Source organism: Emydura macquarii, unplaced genomic scaffold, assembly GCF_026122565.2.
Source record: "Emydura macquarii macquarii isolate MOO-44397 ecotype Brisbane River unplaced genomic scaffold, CSIRO-AGI_Emac_v2 contig_2422, whole genome shotgun sequence".
NCBI classification, from domain to species: domain Eukaryota; kingdom Metazoa; phylum Chordata; order Testudines; family Chelidae; genus Emydura; species Emydura macquarii.
This window is the reverse complement of record NW_027132559.1, coordinates 28,648,203-28,666,560: the sequence shown is the minus strand read 5'-3', so window position 1 is coordinate 28,666,560 and position 18,358 is coordinate 28,648,203. Positions and strand designations below refer to the sequence as shown.

General features: G+C 39.4%; 1 protein-coding gene across 4 annotated transcripts in view; it reads right to left on the bottom strand.

The window, feature by feature from the left end:
* ICA1 (islet cell autoantigen 1) overlaps nucleotides 1–18,358 on the bottom strand; it is a 98,906-nt gene that overhangs the window by 19,456 nt on the left and 61,092 nt on the right. For all 4 annotated transcript variants that reach the window (XM_067562133.1, XM_067562134.1, XM_067562131.1 and 1 more), the window contains 5 exons: nucleotides 16,552–16,677; nucleotides 16,267–16,365; nucleotides 5,841–5,938; nucleotides 3,502–3,551; nucleotides 63–125 (listed from right to left, as the gene is read on the bottom strand). In XM_067562133.1, coding sequence (XP_067418234.1) covers nucleotides 63–125; nucleotides 3,502–3,551; nucleotides 5,841–5,938; nucleotides 16,267–16,365; nucleotides 16,552–16,677 — 436 coding nt within the window. The remainder of the gene's footprint in view (nucleotides 1–62; nucleotides 126–3,501; nucleotides 3,552–5,840; nucleotides 5,939–16,266; nucleotides 16,366–16,551; nucleotides 16,678–18,358) is intronic.

Here is an 18,358-nt window from a genome sequence, read left to right as displayed (position 1 = left end):
TCGACTCCTTATGTAATTAATAGTTATAAATTGTGACGTAAAGCAGTTTCAGTCTCGGTTACCTGAATTCTCTTTATAGTCAAAGCTTCCTCCTAAGATAGAAAGGATGTCCTTCCCATCTTCAGCTGTAACCAAAACACGTGAAGCAAGTCAAACCAAGTTCAGCAGTAGGTATATACACAGAATTATCCTACCCGCTGCCAACCACTAGCAAACTATCACCATCTTGAAATGCACAAATTTTCCATTAACATGTGGCTTTACATAGGTAAGCACATGATTTTGAAAGGCAGAGAGGGATGACTTCCTCGTAACTGGCTGTTGCCTATAACTGGATCACCTAAAAAGATTTAAATACACATTACCAACATTTATCCCCTACCAACAGGTGTCCCCAAAGTGTCCCCAAACTTTCCTGAACAGCTCTCTCTGAAATTACAGAGAGCTCAGGAAAGAGAGGCCCTCTGCTGTGCCTCAGGTGCTGTTTTTCTCCATTGCATTTCAAAACTGCAGCTGACCCCTGTGTCTGGTCTTATTGACTAATTACTACAGTTTTTCTAATTTTTTAAAATAGCTTCTTTTCTTTCCTCTCCAGTTAATGGTATATCAGAAGCCTACTGAGTTAAAATGCCTCCATGTTTTAAAGTTTTTAAATTAAAAACATCACACCTTTGTTCTAAATTGTTTTAATGTGCTTCATATCTACTGAAAAATGTAGATTCAAACGACACCCATTCCGCCAGACAAAATGATACCTATCATAAAATACCTCTCTAATATCTCTACACCAAAGTCACCATTTAAGAGTTATTGATAACTCTGAAGTCCAGGAGCTTGAATGCATATGGATCAATGTGCTAACTAAAAGTCCAGGAGGTAGTATTAATGGGAGGTCTATTACAGACTACCAAATCAAACAGAGAACAGAATGAGTTACTCCTTAAGCAACTGTCTGTAAGGTGTGAAAAAGAAAAAAAATATATTATGGGGACTTCAATTTGGGAGATACAGGCTGGTGGTCCTATGAAGCCAGTAGTAAAACATCATTAAAGTTTGCCAAAACTATAGAAATTTTCTAACACAAAAGGTATTGCACACAACATGAGGTAACACTGTTTTGGACCTCATAATGAGGATAAAGGTTATTAAATCACTAGACTGGAAGTTGGTGATTGCCTAACAGCCAGTGATCATGACCCAATTACATTTAATAATGGCAAAGAGAGGACAGTCCTAATCCCGGTGTTTCAAAAGTGCTCATTTCAAAAGCAGAAAAAAATTATGAGCAAAACTGATTGGGAGGAAAAATTTAAACCGAAAAAATGTGAATTAAAATGGGTGTTCTTAAAGAAGCTTAATAAATGGCCAAAATGCCACAATTTAGCAACTTTGGCTAAAAGTCCATCCTGGACCAATGGCAAAATGAAGGCTGCAATTAAAAAAAGCAAAACAACAAATGAAAACAAGAGGACACATATAGCAATCAATATAAATTAGAATTTATGAAAATTGATAGGGGACGCTAGAGACATCACAGAAAAAAATCCATCGCTGGCAGGGCTACGGACAATAAAAAAGGAGTTTAAGTATATTAGGAACAAAAATTTTAGCAATGGGATTAACCAGATGGGGATAATAAAACTTAATAATGAAGCAGAAAAGGCAAAAGTGTTCAATAAATATTTCTGTTTAGTATTTGGAAAGAAGCAGGATTGCGTATTCATGTCATATGAGGATGATGAAGTATTTTCTGATCTATTAGAAACTCAGGCCCAGATCCTCAAAGGTATCCAGGTGCCTAACTCCCACTGACAGCAATGGTGACTTGATTTCAATGCGAGTTAGGTGCCTGAATACTTTTAAAGATCTGGGCCTGAGTAAACTACATCTACTAGGGATAAACATTTTAAAAGCCCATTTAATTTGTACCCAAAAGTTCTAAAAGAGTTGGCTGAGAAGATATCTGGCCTACTGATATTAAATTTTAATGCATCTTGCAATACCAGGGAAATTCTGGAGGAATGGAACTGTGCTAATGTGCCAATATTCAAAAAAACCAAGCATGATGGCATGGTTATCTATAGGCTGGTTAGCTGAGCATTAACTCTGGACAAAATAATGGAAAACTGATATGGGATTTAATTGATTAAATATTAAAGGACACAAATATAATTAACGTTAGTCAAAATGGCTTTATGGAAAACAGTTCTTCTCAAACAAAGTTGATTTAGTTCTTTGATGCGATTACAAGTTTGATTGAAAAAGGGAACTGCGCAGATGCAACATACTTCGACTTTTACAAGGGGTTTAGACTTAGTACTGCACAATATTCTGATTGAAAAATGAGCACTATACAGCATCAATAAAAGCACAGGTTAAATGGATTACAAAATGGCTAATTGACAGATCTCAAAAAGTAGTTTCCAATAGGGAATCATAACTGAACAGGAGGCATTTCCATTGGGATTCCACAGGATCAATACTATACTAGAATCTATTCAACATTTTCATCAATGATGTGGAAGTAAATATAATATAATTGTTGATAAAATCTGCAGATGACAAAGATAGGCAGAGAATCATGAGAACAGTGATGCAGAGTTATCTGGATCACTTGATTACTTAGGCCCATTCAAACACAAAGCATTTTAATACAGCCAAATGGAAGATTATACAGGAAGAAATGAAGAATGCAGACCATACCTACAGTATGGGAACTGTAGCCTGGGAAGCAGTGACTCTGGAAAGGATTTAGGGTCATAATAGACAAGCAACTCAACATGAGCTGCAAGTGCCATGATGTGGCAAAAAGGGATGATGCAATCCTTGGATGCATAAACAGGGAAAAACTGAGTAGGAGTAAGGTATTGTCATTGGTAAAAGAGATACTGGAATACTGTGCATAATTCCGATGTCCACACTTTTAAAAGGATGTTGAAAAATTTGAGAGGATGCAGAAAGGAGCCACCAAATTCAAGGGCTGAAGAAAATGTCTTATATTGAAAGACTAAGAACTCAATCTGTTTAGTTTATCAAACAAAAGATTGAGAAGGGACTTGATTACAGTGTATCAGTGCCTTCAATGGGAAAAATACTGGGTATTAAAGAGCTCTTTAGTCTAGTAGAAAAATATATAACACAAATCAATGTCTGGAAGCTGAAGCCAGAGAAATTCAAATGAGAAATAAGGCACAAAACATTAACAGTGAGGGTGATAAACCAGTTGAGCAAACAACCAAGGGAAGTAATGAATTCTCCATCTCTTCAAATCAAGATTGGATGGCTAAGGTGTGTCTTCCAGACAGGCAAACACAAGTTATTGGGCTCAAAACAGAGTAACTTGGTGAAATTTAATAACCCGTGACATGCAGGAGGTAAGAGATGATCTAATGGTCCCTTCTGGGCTTACCTCTATTTTCAGCAAGCTACTTCATAGAGATTCATAATGTATACCTTATAGAGACCAACACAACTGAGAAGCATCAGGACATAAAACAATACCTGAATAGGTTGGTTCCTTGCCGTGATTTTCCTCATCTAATGAAATCAACCTTAAATTGGAGAAGAAAAAAAAATTAAGAGCACACTTCTATGCTTTAGTACAATGTATCTTATAAAAGGTAAAAACTTCGGATACCTTTCCTTCTTCAGTTGAACTATAATAGCATTACATCAGTAGCAATAAAACAGCAATTTACATTAACATCTTTACTTCCCAAGTATGCTGGTAAGATGTTGCCTTCTAATATTTTGTCTGCAAAACCTATTAAAGATTAAAACTGGGTTGAAGAAAAACTGTCAAGCGGCTTAAGCCCCATTTTTTTTTATCTATCTAAAAATCTGTAATGGACAATATACAATGGATTCTGTGTATCCAGATTTTGTTTTGCTTGCTTATCACTAAGGAGATATAACCACCCCACACACAAGATTTTGTTGGGGTTTTTTTGGCACTCTGTCCTTTGGCTCCAGTGACAGTTAAATAGCATAGACCAGATCCACCCCTAGTACAAGTCCCTTGACTCCAGTCAGGTTACATCCACCTCAGTTTTAGCACAGATTCGGAAGGAATGACTCAATGGTGCGATGCACAAAGCTGTCTTGGTATGAACAAGTAACATAAGGTCTGGTCTACACAGTTTTTATACTGGTATAGTCATTTTGATTAATGGTGTGATTTTTTTAACCAAAATTGTTATACTGGTATGACACCAGCATGGATGCAATTCTAAATAAAGATGCCTTATACAGATCTAGCTTATTCCCAGTACAACTGCATCCACTGCAGTGGAGGGTCACATTGTACAACTTTTACTATACCAGTATAGTTAAAGCAATTTGTGTGTGTAGACAAGCCCTAAGATTATTTAAAAACAAAACAAGCAAAAAACCCCAGCCATGTTCATTTAACCTGTGTTCACAACATAAGTAAAATTCAACAGCTGTCAAATGCAGAAAGTCCAAGAGTTTGTATTACTGACTTAATCAATGGTCTCACAGTTGACTACCGGAAGAATAAATGGCCTGATGAGGATAATGTAAGTTCATTAAGCAAGGTATGAGTTCAACTCCAACCCAGGAAATGGATTCATGATAGTACTGAAAAAACAGAAACCTGTAAAAGGTCACTTAGAATCATAGAATCATAGAATCATAGAATATTAGAGTTGGAAGGGACCTCAGGAGGTCATCTAGTCCAACCCCCTGCTCAAAGCAGGACTAACCTCTGCTATATCATCCCAACCAGGGCTTTGTCAAGCCGTAGCTTAAAAACCTCTAAGGATGGAGATTCCACCACCTCCCTAGGTAACCCATTCCAGTGCTTCACCACCCTCCTAGTAAAAAACTTTTTCCTAATGTCCAACCTAGACCTCCCTCCCTGCAACTTGAGCCAAAATAGGATCCACTTAAAAAAGGTTAGCTAGTGGACAACGTCTTCCAAATCTTTTATTTGTTTAAAAATGCAACACTCTTTCCAGAAGACACTTAAAAACCAGCCAAACAAAACCCAGGAACCAGCATTCAAATTGTTCTTAATTTTTTGACAACTGATCCGTATGTAGGTACTTAACTTGGGATGGTCAAAACAACAGTTGGCACCAGGATTACATCAGTGTATCTCCTCGTAACTGAATCTTGATGTTTCCATAGGAGAGAATCCCATTTCACCCTCCTGTCCTCCCATCCCTTGATCAGCCACTCTCAAGATGAATATACATCCCATTCATATATCCCTCTCACCTCAGAGCCTCAGGTAACTCAAATCACAATAGAATCAGCTCACTTATATATTCTCTTTGCATAGTACCTGCTGCTGTATTGGATTAAGAGCCAATGTTGTATACATTATGCAATCAGTGCTCAAAGCAAACAGGAATTCAGCTCCTGTTCCCAAGTGCAAGGAAGAGGGCATGAAAGGGACAAAAGATGGAGTGCAATATTATCATTTCTCTTGAATTAAGTTGCTTACTGTTTCCCTTTATTTTTCAGTTTTTGCACCTTTTTTCCCTTAAGTAGAAAGAATAAAGCAGAAAGCAGTTAATTCAAGGACCTAATTGTACTTGGTTTACATTGCTCACTTATTTTATGACAAAACTGTTGTGGTTGGCTCCTTGGCTGGAGTTCTCATGTATACACTGAAGCATTACAGGAATTCCTCCACTTTGATCTCTATTTGTCCAAATCTCTAATGTTCAGAAAAGTGAGCCTGTATTTACAGTTACAAGCCTGACTGTCTCCTTACAATAACCTTTAAAAAATTGACAAACCCAAAGATGAACTGGAAAGCACAGCACAGATGAAAAAATATATTGTTCTGAGATGCAAGACACGTGACTTACTGACTCTGCTGATCTTCCACTGATTTGGTGCTTGCAGTCTGCAAATCCTCCTCCTTTTCAGCTATATCAGTTAATTTATTTACAGGATCCTGTAAGCTCTAGATCACAATACATAAATGAAAAAGAAAAATAGTAGACAGTCAGGGAAATGATAATATTTCATGTAACATCAAACTGGCCCAGTTGAGTTCACACAATATAGCAAAATGCTTTCACAGTATTAGACCCTAGTCTGAACCAAAGAGAAAATTCCTGCAGGTAAAAAAAAGTTAGTGATTATTCACTTAAGCAGAGCTACAGTAGAAATAACATGAAAAGAAGCAACCATTCACTATACATTTTCTTTATGGACCATTCATTTCTGAAGGAGGCCTCTTGGCTGTTGCTATACTCATATTCTGTTTCCAACACGTATTTAAGAAAAACCTGTTTCGTTTGCAGCCCACACGCTGACACAGCACGGGTTTTTTGAAGATGAGATAGAATTAAAAATAAAATGAAGACATTTGTTGTTCTTCACACTGCTTCTTAATCTCCTCTCTCTGTAACCGCTATTTACAGTACCCTGACATGTGCAAAGACTATAAGACAACCACATCTGCATCCTCAGTGATAAACTCTTGTCCTACATGACCTCCAGCTACTGTACTTCATCAAAACCTATTTGGTGTTTATTTTATCATTTAAGCAGATTTTGTGAGGCTGCTAAAGTGGAAATTTTGTCAGTTGAAAGTGCAGTCATGCCCGGAAATGTAAATACATAAGTAACAACATCCTGGAGTCTCGTGTTTATCATCTGAGTCCCAAATTTGGGCATGCAAACAAAAATATGCACACAATTTATGCATGCAATGACAAGGATTACATACGTGATCATTAAAAGTGTATATTGGGATGTTCTGATGTGGGTCTGACTCAATATTTTTTTGTGGAAGCTACTGCACGTGTATAAATAATGTAATTGTTAAATATGCATTGAGCCAGAGAGTGTGCAACTCTACAGCCAAGTGGTCCTGGCAGGGCACTCACCTGAGAGGTGGGAAACCTATGCTCAAACCCCTTCTCCTCACCAAGCAGAGGGTCTCCCACATCCCGGGTGAGTGTTCCAGCCACTGGCCAAAAAGGAAATTTCTTCCTCACCCCACCCACAAGCCATTTTGTATGAAGTTAGGTGTATGCCATCACCATTCTTGCAAGAAACAGCTTAGGCACTTCCCTCCAGAAAAGGGTTCCCAGCTGTAGAGCCCAAGCAGAGATAGGCAGCTCCCCCCAGCCTGGACTTCAGTGCCTAACTCCTGAGAATTGGTAGGGTTTAGGATAAACCCCTCTCCTTGGAATCTACCATCGGCTAGTTTAGGTGGTTCCACGCATAGTGTGCTGCCTTTTGTGGATCCCATTCTTAGGTACCAATCTCTCCCCATGAATTGCATAGGGAGCCTAGGTGCATAACTCAGGATTGTGGATTCCACTGGGTGGCTGGACTCCTACAAGTCAGGGGTTGCAATGCTGAGCATTGAAATACCTACGTCCCTTTGTGGATTTTGGCCAAGATCATAAACTTGGATCTGTGAATGGAGCCTTGTGCCTGTGCAGAACCCCACTGAATTCAACAGAGCTCTGTGCAGGCACAAAGAGTGTCTTGCAGGATCAGGATTTATATTTGCACTGTGCCAAACACACTATTTGAATGTAACAAATAAACAAATGGAGCAGATAGCATGACTAAATACCCACCAGAGAGGGTCTTTTGGGTAAGCAGATGACGTTTTTACTGTCACTTTTCTTGCAATGGCACTTTAAAGTATTCTTTTTACCATAGGCCTTGCTGATATTCAGGATAACCTATTTTTTATTTTTTGCTAAGAGAGAACACATTTTGTAAGAAGCACACTGAGTAGAAAACCTTTACAATTTGTGTCCAGAGTCTTAATAAAATGCTGGCATACATCACCAGAATAGTAGAACAATGGAAAGCTCTCTCTCCAAATTCCCATAGGAAAACAAAGGAAAGTTAGAGTCACCAGCTCATCTGCCATGTGGAAATATTCCCACTTACCTAGTTCAGTTTGTTTTCACTGCTCTGCTGCTGATTTGAACAGATTTTTCACCAGTGGGAGCCTTTCTATTGCCTGCTTATATAATTTTGGTCCATGTTTATATGAAGGCAGCCAGTTGTCCTTATTTTACCTTTGGTGTTTTAGGAACCAAGTGAATGGACTTGCCAGGAAGCGACATCTTACAAAGTTTTTGTTTTCTTTATCTTTAAGTTTATTTTTCTATAAAAGTATCCCAGGTGAATTTAGCGCTGGATTAAAAGCACTGGAGACTCGAGGTGTCAAAAGAATAGAAAAAACACAAGCAGCAGTAATGCAAGCTTCCCATGCTGTGTTGTAAATGGGACCTAGTGCGATCACTCCCTCTTCCAGTTCCGTCTTTGACCCCTTTGCTTATACTGCCAAAAAGGGCATTAATCAGCACCATTTATGGTGGACTTTATGGATTTTGGCAACTGGACACTTGTCCACTAGCACCAATAATGAAATCCCCCTTGTATTTCATAGATACCAGGCAACAGATGGCAATGATTTGGCTGCATTCAAGCCAGGAACCAAAGACCAGCTCCTGCAACACTGAAGTCTCTGGGAGTTTTTCCATTGACTTCAATGGGCACAGGATTAGGTTGAAAGACTCTAAAGGCTTTGGTGAGATGCACCTCTCAGAGCCACAGCACAGAACTCCTGGGGAGAGGGCTAAGGTGGCTCCTCCAAAGGCTGAAGAGGCCCTGGACATAACTTAGACAGGCCCTGGGGACTTGTCTAAGTTATAGCTGCCTCCTCAGGTTTCCCCTTGGGCCACAGCACTGCCTAGAATCTCTGCAATGCAGTCTGCTGTGGCCCTCTCCCTGACATGCTCTTCTCTCCCCCTGGCCCAGCCATGGCATACCCCCGACGCCAGGGCTTTTGAGAGGTCCTCAGGTGGCTGTCTTACAGCCATCTTCTGCAGTGCTTTCATAGGAGGCATCCTCCCCCAGCGGGACAAGGGGTTTGTAGGGCCCCTTTACCGACAGTCTCTTTCTCTCAACCTCCATATCTCAATACCATTTTCCTGAGCCATTCAGTCCTTCGTTTTAACACTTATTTATTTAATGAATATCTCAATTTAACTCATTATACTGGTATTTAGGAAATACTGTTCTGAACTCTGCTAGCAAATCATCTCAGTATTTTCCTCTTCCTCCCTCACCACTAAAAGTACTTATTTTTTTCTGAAAGAGACAAAAGGACTAGATAATTTAGCAAATATTTTAATACCAAAACAAATGTATTTAAGCTAAGAAACAACAGTTAACAGTTTGGTTTACTGAATGTGAATCCACAGTTGGTGATCGCAGTCGTGAACATGTATAGAAACAACAGTGATTGGTATTCTGTAAGTATCTTTGGGAGGCAGGTTATGTTATGATGGAGCAAGGAATTCTCTCTTGCCTTATAGATAGTATAATAAGCACATTTCACTGAAGTCATTGGAGTTGTGCACGCTGAACCAAAGCTGATTTGGTTCAGAATAAGCAATAAGCATAGGATCATATTTTTTTACTAGATCAATGTGCGCTGCTCCCATTGATTTTGTTGGGAGCTGTATGTCTGTAACCGAAACTTGACTCTGTCAGAGTGTTAACAGAAACTTCTTGCTGGTCTCATTCAGACATCTCTGGTATAAAATCAGGAATATATTTTGTGTAACCCTATACACACTACATTCCTTAGAATTTGTCTTCACACAGAAGTCACACCAATTTAATTTAAATATTAAAATAAAAAGATAAACTCGTGCAGTTTTCGTGTGTGGATTCGTTTATGCCAGTTTAATACTGCTTATATAAGTTTAACAATCCCTAGGGTAAAAAACTAATGCTTGCAGCCTTAATCAAATGTGTAGGAAGTGTCTCTTACTCAGATGTTGCTTCTAACCCAGCTCCTGACCATGCACAAAAATCACCACAACCAAGTTTGGTGGTGCTTACTGTCTAGGTCTGCTGGCTTGTCTGGGATTGTAGGCTAAACCCTGAGCTGGTAAGCGCCCATTTTGCAGTGAAGACATAGGCTAAACCACTCTAACGCTGACAGTCTTTCAGTGCCTTTCCACAATTCCCCCACATGCCCAGAAGGGCAGACAAGTTCTCCCACAATTCACCAGGAAAGAATCCTAGAGCAGCTCATCTTACTACAGCACAAAAGGCACGGGGATTTGCCCCCAGAAGTGCCAGTTAGACACATGAGTTAGGGCAGAACCAGTGAGGACACAGTAACTCAAGTATGGCTTTGCAGGTGGCTGCTCACACCTGAGCTAGATAAATCCTGATGCTCAGACATGGGTGCCAATCATCTCATAGAAGATGAGAAGACACACCCAATGAGACAACTGTTGCTAGACCACGAAGGAAGCTTTTGTCCCACTGTGGTTAGCTTCTTTTTCCCTAAGAATTTTTTTGAAAAATTTGAATGGGTTTATATTAGAGGCTGAATGAGAATGAGCCATACATCCACCCATCCTTATTTCTTTTCCCTCAGTCAGTGAGGAACAGCTGTCATACTGGCAGAGGACCAGGGAAAGTATATGGATGGCCTCCCTGTCCTACTTCCCAAATAAAGACCTTTTCACTAGGAGATTGTTATACACATTTCAACACCAGTGCTATAAAAGCTTTACCAGTGACATGGTGCAGGCATTACCACCTCTATATCTGCCAACTCAACAAGGTTCCAATGGCACAATGTTAAAAAGGTCTGTGACCTGCTCTCACTATAGCTAATTACAGAGTGGATAGCACCTGTGTTGAAAAACAGCTATAAAAGTTCCTGGCGCAGATGAATGTAAAGAAGGAGGGGGCCCCTAGGGGTAAAATGATATGCTAGGACCACCATTCTCACCATCCCACCTAGTGAGTAAGATGTGGGAAAGTAAATTAGGAATCAGGAGGGTTGACATACATAAGGAAAACCCAGCAAAATATAACAATCCCTATACAGTACTGTTTCAGACAGAGATCTCAAAGAGCTCTAAATAGGGAGTGAGTAGAATCATCCCCACTTTACAGACAACTTCTCGGTGCATCAGCTTGTCTATGTGAGTTAGTGGCAGAGCTTGGAATCCAGGTCTCCTGACTCCCCAGGTCAGGACCCACACTACTTCCAGGCCCCTGTGAGCAATTCAGGAATTATGCTACCAACACACACACAAACAGGAATGAATGAAATATTAAAGTAACTAAGGCAAGAAAGAAACAGTGAAAGGATGAGAATGAGCTTCATTCATGAAAAGGAGCAACTGATGTGTATTCTTACACCTTTGTTACAGAGTAAAATTGTCCAGGTTACTAAAACCTTAACATTGTTCATGCTGAATCAGCCCATTTCTTTGAATAATACTGTAGCAAACAGATCTCTCCACATCAGGATGCATGGAGTCTTTAAACATTACTAATAATCTGTCATTAAGCATAAAACTAAGTCAGGAAATACAGCTGCAATAGCACAATTACAGTACACTCAGAATACACCCTAAAGCAAAGAACAAATGGGTTGCTTTTCATTAACAGAGCTTGGCAAGCATCTCCAAAGACAATGTTTTCTTTCCAGAAACAATCCCAACAGGCATTTCAGAGGCTCTTTGCTGAGGTAAACCTAATACATGAATAAGTCATTAATATGTTAATTTAAAACTTCAAAATATACATCGTAATTTAACATTGTATATTAATATTGCTAATGTTTCAACGACGGTCTATATTTAACTAAAATATGACATTTAAGGAAACCACGTTTTCAAATATATGTACTAAAGTAAGGCTCTGATCCTGCAAATATTTATGTTCTCTCTTTGAGTGATTGCTCATATCCATTCCAGCATAGGTGAGTGCGCGCCTCGTGTACGAGTCCCCGGAACCGTTTTTGCCCCTAGCAACCCCCGTAGGGTCGGCCTCGGCGCCCCCTGGAGTGCCGCACTCATGCCGCGGTACATAGGGCGCTGCCGACCCTGTGGGCCCCCAGTTCCTTCTTTCCGCCTGTGACGGTACTGGAACGTTAGCCCCTTGCTTCACTTGAGCAAGTAGCAATCTCAATTTCTATAGTTCTTTGTTGTTTTTGCAAGTTAATAGTTGTTAAGTAATTGTTAGTTAGAATAGTACATTAGTAGATAGTTAGCCCTTAGGGGCTCACTTGGAGCCATGCCTGGCTCCACAGGATTCAAATCCTGCTCCAAAGCTTTCCCGGTCAGCGACCCGCATGACCGTTGCCTCCGGTGCCTGGGAGAAGAACATCGGAAGGACCGATGTAAGATTTGCAAGGCCTTCAAGCCACGAACGAGAAAGGAGCGGGATGCCCGGCTGAAGGCTATGGCAAGAGTAAAACACCAGACTTCAGAATTTCAATGATTCTACATACTCACATATATTTTAAATTATGGAGGTTCTTGATCATAACTCCACAATTAAGGATGTGTTTGGAAACTGGTTTACTGGGTATAAATTCCTAGTTCTCTCTACATGCAAGAGGCCTTTCAAAGTGAAAACTGCACACATTGTTAAGTTTTTATTCCCTTTGAATTTTCTAGTTAGTGTTTGTTCAATTTAATTTCACAAGATAGGACTGTAGCTAAAAAAAATAAAAATTGGTACTCACAAATTTAAAAGTATCATTGCCTTTCTACACAAAAATTGGCACAGAGATTAATCTTGAGTAGAACTAGTGCAATAGGTAGATTTAAAAACAAACAAACAGGATTTAGGGTCATTTTTAGCTGTTTATCATTATTCCAAAATGCATGCACCAAATGAACAGCTGACAGAGACAGTCTTCATTGGATAAAATTACTGTCTTACATATACAATCTCTCCATCAGCAGCTACACTTATCTGTCATATTTAATTTTACAATGGAGAAAGTTTCCTGTGCTGTGCTGACAGAGAAGTTTTTATGTGCAGTTGCTGATGGATAAATCTTCTCAGTTAGATAAGTTACATTTCTCTACCTGATAAAATCTTATCCATCAGCAGCTGCTTTTTTCTCCTCCTGCTATACAGAGTCCTCTTTTGGGGTGATAGTGGTGGTGGCCATCAAGAGCAGTGGATCCTGAGGTTAACACCCCATCAAAATACACAGCACAGTTCACTAATCTCAGAGCTACTGATTCAGGCTCTTTGCAGACTCAGGCAGAGATTGGTACTTTGGTTACACTCAGTTCATATTTTCAGGCATATATTCACAGCCATGAAGGCTAAAAGCTGTTGGGTTTTTTTTAAATAAAAGCTTAAGATGCTGAGGTAATCACAACTCCAGGGGCTGAGGCCTTCACCATGGGCCTACAGCCTACCTATGGTCTAGCCACATAGTAGCCTTTACTGTTTCACAACACACACACGAGTACACACAAAATTATGTTGTGAAACAGTTATATACACACATATTATATGTATATTTGTAACGTAATATAAAATGTAAATATTTTAAAATTGCACATGCACATTTATACAAACACAAGCACACATGAATAAGAACAGAAATACTGAAATATTCTTTGTATGAAAGGTAAGTCCCCTATAGCCATAACATAAGCCATCTATTGAAATTATGATGATATTAATCTATCATCCATTCACTCAGGTTTCTAAAAAATAGCATGACATTTCAATGTAAAGATAGATTGTTACTATTCAGTAATATTTATAAACTTGAGATGAATAAATGAAATATGACAACCTACAGATTAAAATTAAAATCTACTCATTATTGACAATGAAAATTAGTTTAGTAACAGATGATTTAAAGTAAAAAGCTGCACGCTATATATTTTTTTTAAATAAAATCTTTGGAGTACTGTGGTAAGTGGTCATTATAATAGCTGCCGAAAGAAAGAAATTGCTGATATTAAAAGATAACTAGCCTTATCTTCTATCCTAAAGATTTAGTTATTTTATGAAACATTTCCACTAACCCTTGATATAGTTCTATGCTGAAAATCCCCTAACAGCAATCAGCATGATGCTCTCAGCACGGTAAAATGTCATAGCAAAATACAAGGAGCCATATTTTCTCAACATGGGAGGCCACCATAACAAATGCTAAGGATTCTCATTATCAGGCAAGAGCTATCTATATATGCTATACTGTAGAATATCCACATTCGTTTTTATGGCTGTAGTTTGTTTTATGAGAGACTTCATCTCTCTCTCACACACACAAAATCTAGATTTCACTTAACTTTGAGTCACTGAAGCCAAATCCAATTTTAATTTAGATTACAATCAAATATATCACACAAGAAGAGAAAAATCAGAACAGGGGTACCTATCTACCATACTTCACCACAGGGATCTTTTATGCATGGAAATAAGAGTGCTGGCCGCCCAAGTTCTCTCTCTATACGACATCTAAGATGCGCCCCACATATTGAGATCCGAATAATATTTGGCTAGTTATCTATAATACATGCAGAGGAATCTCACTTCTTTAGACTGCAAATACCATGATACCAAAAGAAAAAATGTCACAGTATTCAACAACAAAAATATTTCTTTGCTTCAAAGCATAAGAAAAGAAAGCTAGTAAACTACCTTAAATGTTGTGTGGTCAGGCACAGGCTGCTCTAGTACTCTAGTGATCATGCTACCAAATAGAGGATCCAAATAAGAGACTGTGCCCCCAAATCTGGGATATGCCTGAGGTACACTTGATGCAGCTGAATGAGGAGGAAACAAAAGTGGCTTTATGCCCTGCCTAATCCTGGGGCAAACTGGGGATCAACTTGATCCTATATGCAACTTGTAGCAGCCTCAAGGCTATTATATATGCCTAGCTGCCTATTGTTTTATCACATAGGGTTGCCCTGGCCATGATACCTGTCCCCTGCATTGGGGGCTGAAAGAAGGGGGTGGTGGCACAGGAGCGACTATGGAGCTTTATGGTATCTGAGGATTGCTCCTAGCAGATGGATTTCTCCTCCGGCTAGTTAAACTAGCATTATGGCACAGCTTTATGATGCTTAATCAGGCCCAGGAATGGGACCTTGATTTATTCTCTTTCTTCCTTTGTCAATGGAGGTTGGGAAAACAGATTTTTTTGAGCTGTCGCACCAGCAGACCTAGGCTTGTCAATTTTGGTTGGACATATACCTGGAGGTTTCACCACATGACATAATCTTTAATTAAAGATTTAATTTTTAATTCCTGGAGATTCCAGGATAATCCTGGAGCATCGGCAATCATAAGTCCCTATAGGTTCTTTGGGGTTATGAGGTAACTCTCCATAAAACTGTAACCTCAGGTCTCTCTCCCTGCTGGGACCGCTAGTGTGGTTGCAAGGACTGACTTGTGACCCAACTGGTTATTCGTTTGTTCAACCGACTGAGACACACACACACGATTGAGGCTCTGACCTGGAATTGTTTTAGAACTTGGTTGTCTCAACCAATATCATATTGCCGCAAGTCATTCATTCCTGACTTTCCTGCTTGTTGCAGCTCTCATCACCAAATCCCTTCTGGACTGACATACTTCTATCTTCCCCCCATCCCTATCCATTCCTGGTGCAAATGGAATCAGGCTGTTACATGCTTTCTCTGCAGTGTAATGACTACTGGACAAGAGGCTACTCTAATTTTAACTGAAAAATTGACAGATTTTTCATAATTTTTTCTCTCTCTTTAGAGAATCCCCAAATTGCAGTGACCAGTGATTTTTGTAGTGGGACAGAAGAAAATATGAAAATAAGCACTGAAAACAGAGTCCAGCCCAATGTTCCAAGTGTGGCAGATTCTGACGTTCTACTGCACTCCTGAAATTCTACCACACAACTTGTAACAAAGCATAAACGGGCATGACCGAGAAGGAAAAAAAAGGGCTTGAGCATCCAAAATCAGCTGTGGGTACTTCGATGCAGATGTTCTTTTTAATATAAGAAGATGGGAGGAGCTTAGTTTTTTTAACAGAGCTTTTTTATAAAAACAAGTGTGCAAGCAAAATGGTGGTCATAAAATTTGTGGAATTATGGAGGACTCTGTAAAAACTAGAGCTTATCCTGGTAGCCTACTCCTCTTCTTGTCAGATATTCAGCATTTGAGGACATCCCTATTTGAGATAATACTTGAGTGTGTGCTTAAACTTTAAACAAGTGCTTAAACGCTTTCGTGAATAAGGGATGCTTTGTTGATATGGGGCCATATGCTGGCCAATGTGCATTTATCAAAGGGAAAAGCCAGGATGCTTGAGAAAGTGCACCTGATGACCACTGCTTGACCGTCTATGACAAATCCCCTAGATATGAACATGCAACCAAAAAAATGTGTACGGCTTTTCTCTCATTTATCACTGAATTGCTCTCTCTGGTTGATCAATGGATACATTAAAAAAATACACCTGTATGTTCCTTACCTTTAACATAGTGAATTCATATGGCTGATAACCTTTGAAGCTTTCATGGATAGCTGCCATGGTATGTGAGGTTTTTTCCCAAAAATGAAGAAGTGTTGTCTATAAAGAAAGTAATATTTCAATACAACATTAGCCTAATAATCAGTATTTAGTGCAAGCTTTCATTCCTCCAAAAGATTTAGACATTCTTATACTTAACATATTGTCACATTACCCTAATATGAAAAACATGCATTACAGCTAAAAGGGAATCCTTCCTTTGAGGTCAAAATGTTCTTTGAATACCTGGTATGTTGTTAAAACGTGAGACAGAAGGTTACATCTACTCGCTCCAAGAAGATCCACTTTCTGACAGACATCAGTCTTCAATTTGTCAAAATTTAGTTTTGCATGACGTACTTGTGCTTGAACCTTCAAATACAAAGAGTCATTTATCACAAACAGGAGATGAAGAGGGAGATTGGAGCAGCCGGTTATTAATGATTTAAATCTTTCCTGCTTCCATCTACCCAACCTATCAGCTTATTTAAAAAAAAAAAAAATCACTGAAAAACAGTTCAGCAAACGTATACAATCTTTTTAGAAACTTAGATAAACATAACACGACTAGTTAAAAATCTACATAAGGCCCCCGTCATGCTGTTGAATGCTGCACAAAGCTCCCAGTGAAATAGGAGTTAAGCAGATTGATTCATAATAGCATATGGTCTTATTTTTCTCTTGTCCTTTTTATTTACTATAAGTAGCTATATTCACTGAAGAAGCTATGTTTTAATATTGACACACAGACTACATAAAATGCATATTAAATATTTATTATTTATAATGTGTTCAATATATAGTGTCTTTATTTTACTAATAATTTGTAGGAATACACATTCAAAAGCTTTAAGGATAACCAGCTTACTTGGAATTGAATGCACCTTAATGTGCATTATAACCAGAATATTTATTGTGTGTCTAGGAGTTAAATATATGTAGTTATATATGTATGCGTCTCTCTCTCACACACATTCATACAGCGCTTTATGATCAATGTGAATGAAATGATATACAATCATCATCTGGCTACTGTCGCTCATATCTGACTTACAGTAGATGTTACATTTTAACAGTTTAACATCATTACAAAAGTTCTTTTATCAAAGCTTTTTTTTTTTTTTTTTTTTTAAATAAATAAAGAAAACTACCTACCTATTATATTTCTAGTAAGAACACCCAAACCCTGTTATCCTAGGTAAACAGGCATATAGAATTTCACAGAACTGTGTTTTCTGCTCACATTAACCTTTGCATACCCATTCTGTACATTTATCACATAATTTTGTCTATTAAACAAGTCATTTTTTGCTTGGGAGGCCAGTAAAATATTAGTTCTCTTATCACCAGCTAACAGGGTAAAAGCTTGATGTGGATGTTTTGGGACCAGGGCTGAGGCACAACCTGAATTTTCCTTAAAGGAGAGAGTCCAGAATTTTCCCTCCTCTGCTCTGCACACAGCCCCAAGCTCTCCCTCCCATGCACTCTTCCTCCCATCCCCACAGCCTCTATACACAGACCCATGCTCTCCCCGCTGCAGCCAGCTCTACACACACTTCCCTCCTGCGGCCCCACACCCAGCCCTGAGTTCTTCCCCCTATGTTGCCCTGTACCACAACTCCAAGCTCTTCCCATCTCACACTCAGCCCTGCGCTCTTTCCCAGAGAGGTAAGAAGAACACCATTCTCAGCAGGGGCCTGGAGGTTCTAAGAGCCCCAGACCCCACCCTCCTTCATCTCTGCTCTCGCCGGAAGCCCCAAAAGACTGGATCAAATCTTGTACCCTCCTGGGAACTGTGGGTTCCCAACGCCCCTGCTCTGCTTCTTCCCAGAGATTGGGAGTGGCTGGTGCCCATGAGTGCTGGAAAGACTGCAAAGGTGTGTGTGTGTGTGGGGGGGGGGGGGGGGGGGGGAAACAGGCACATGGGGCCACACCACCACTCAGATTTGGCCTGGCCACCTCTCTGTCCTGACTGGGGGGCAGTCGGGCCAAATTTGAGTGAGTAGTGTTATGATATGGTGCACAGGACCACTCAAATTTCATTTCATTAGGC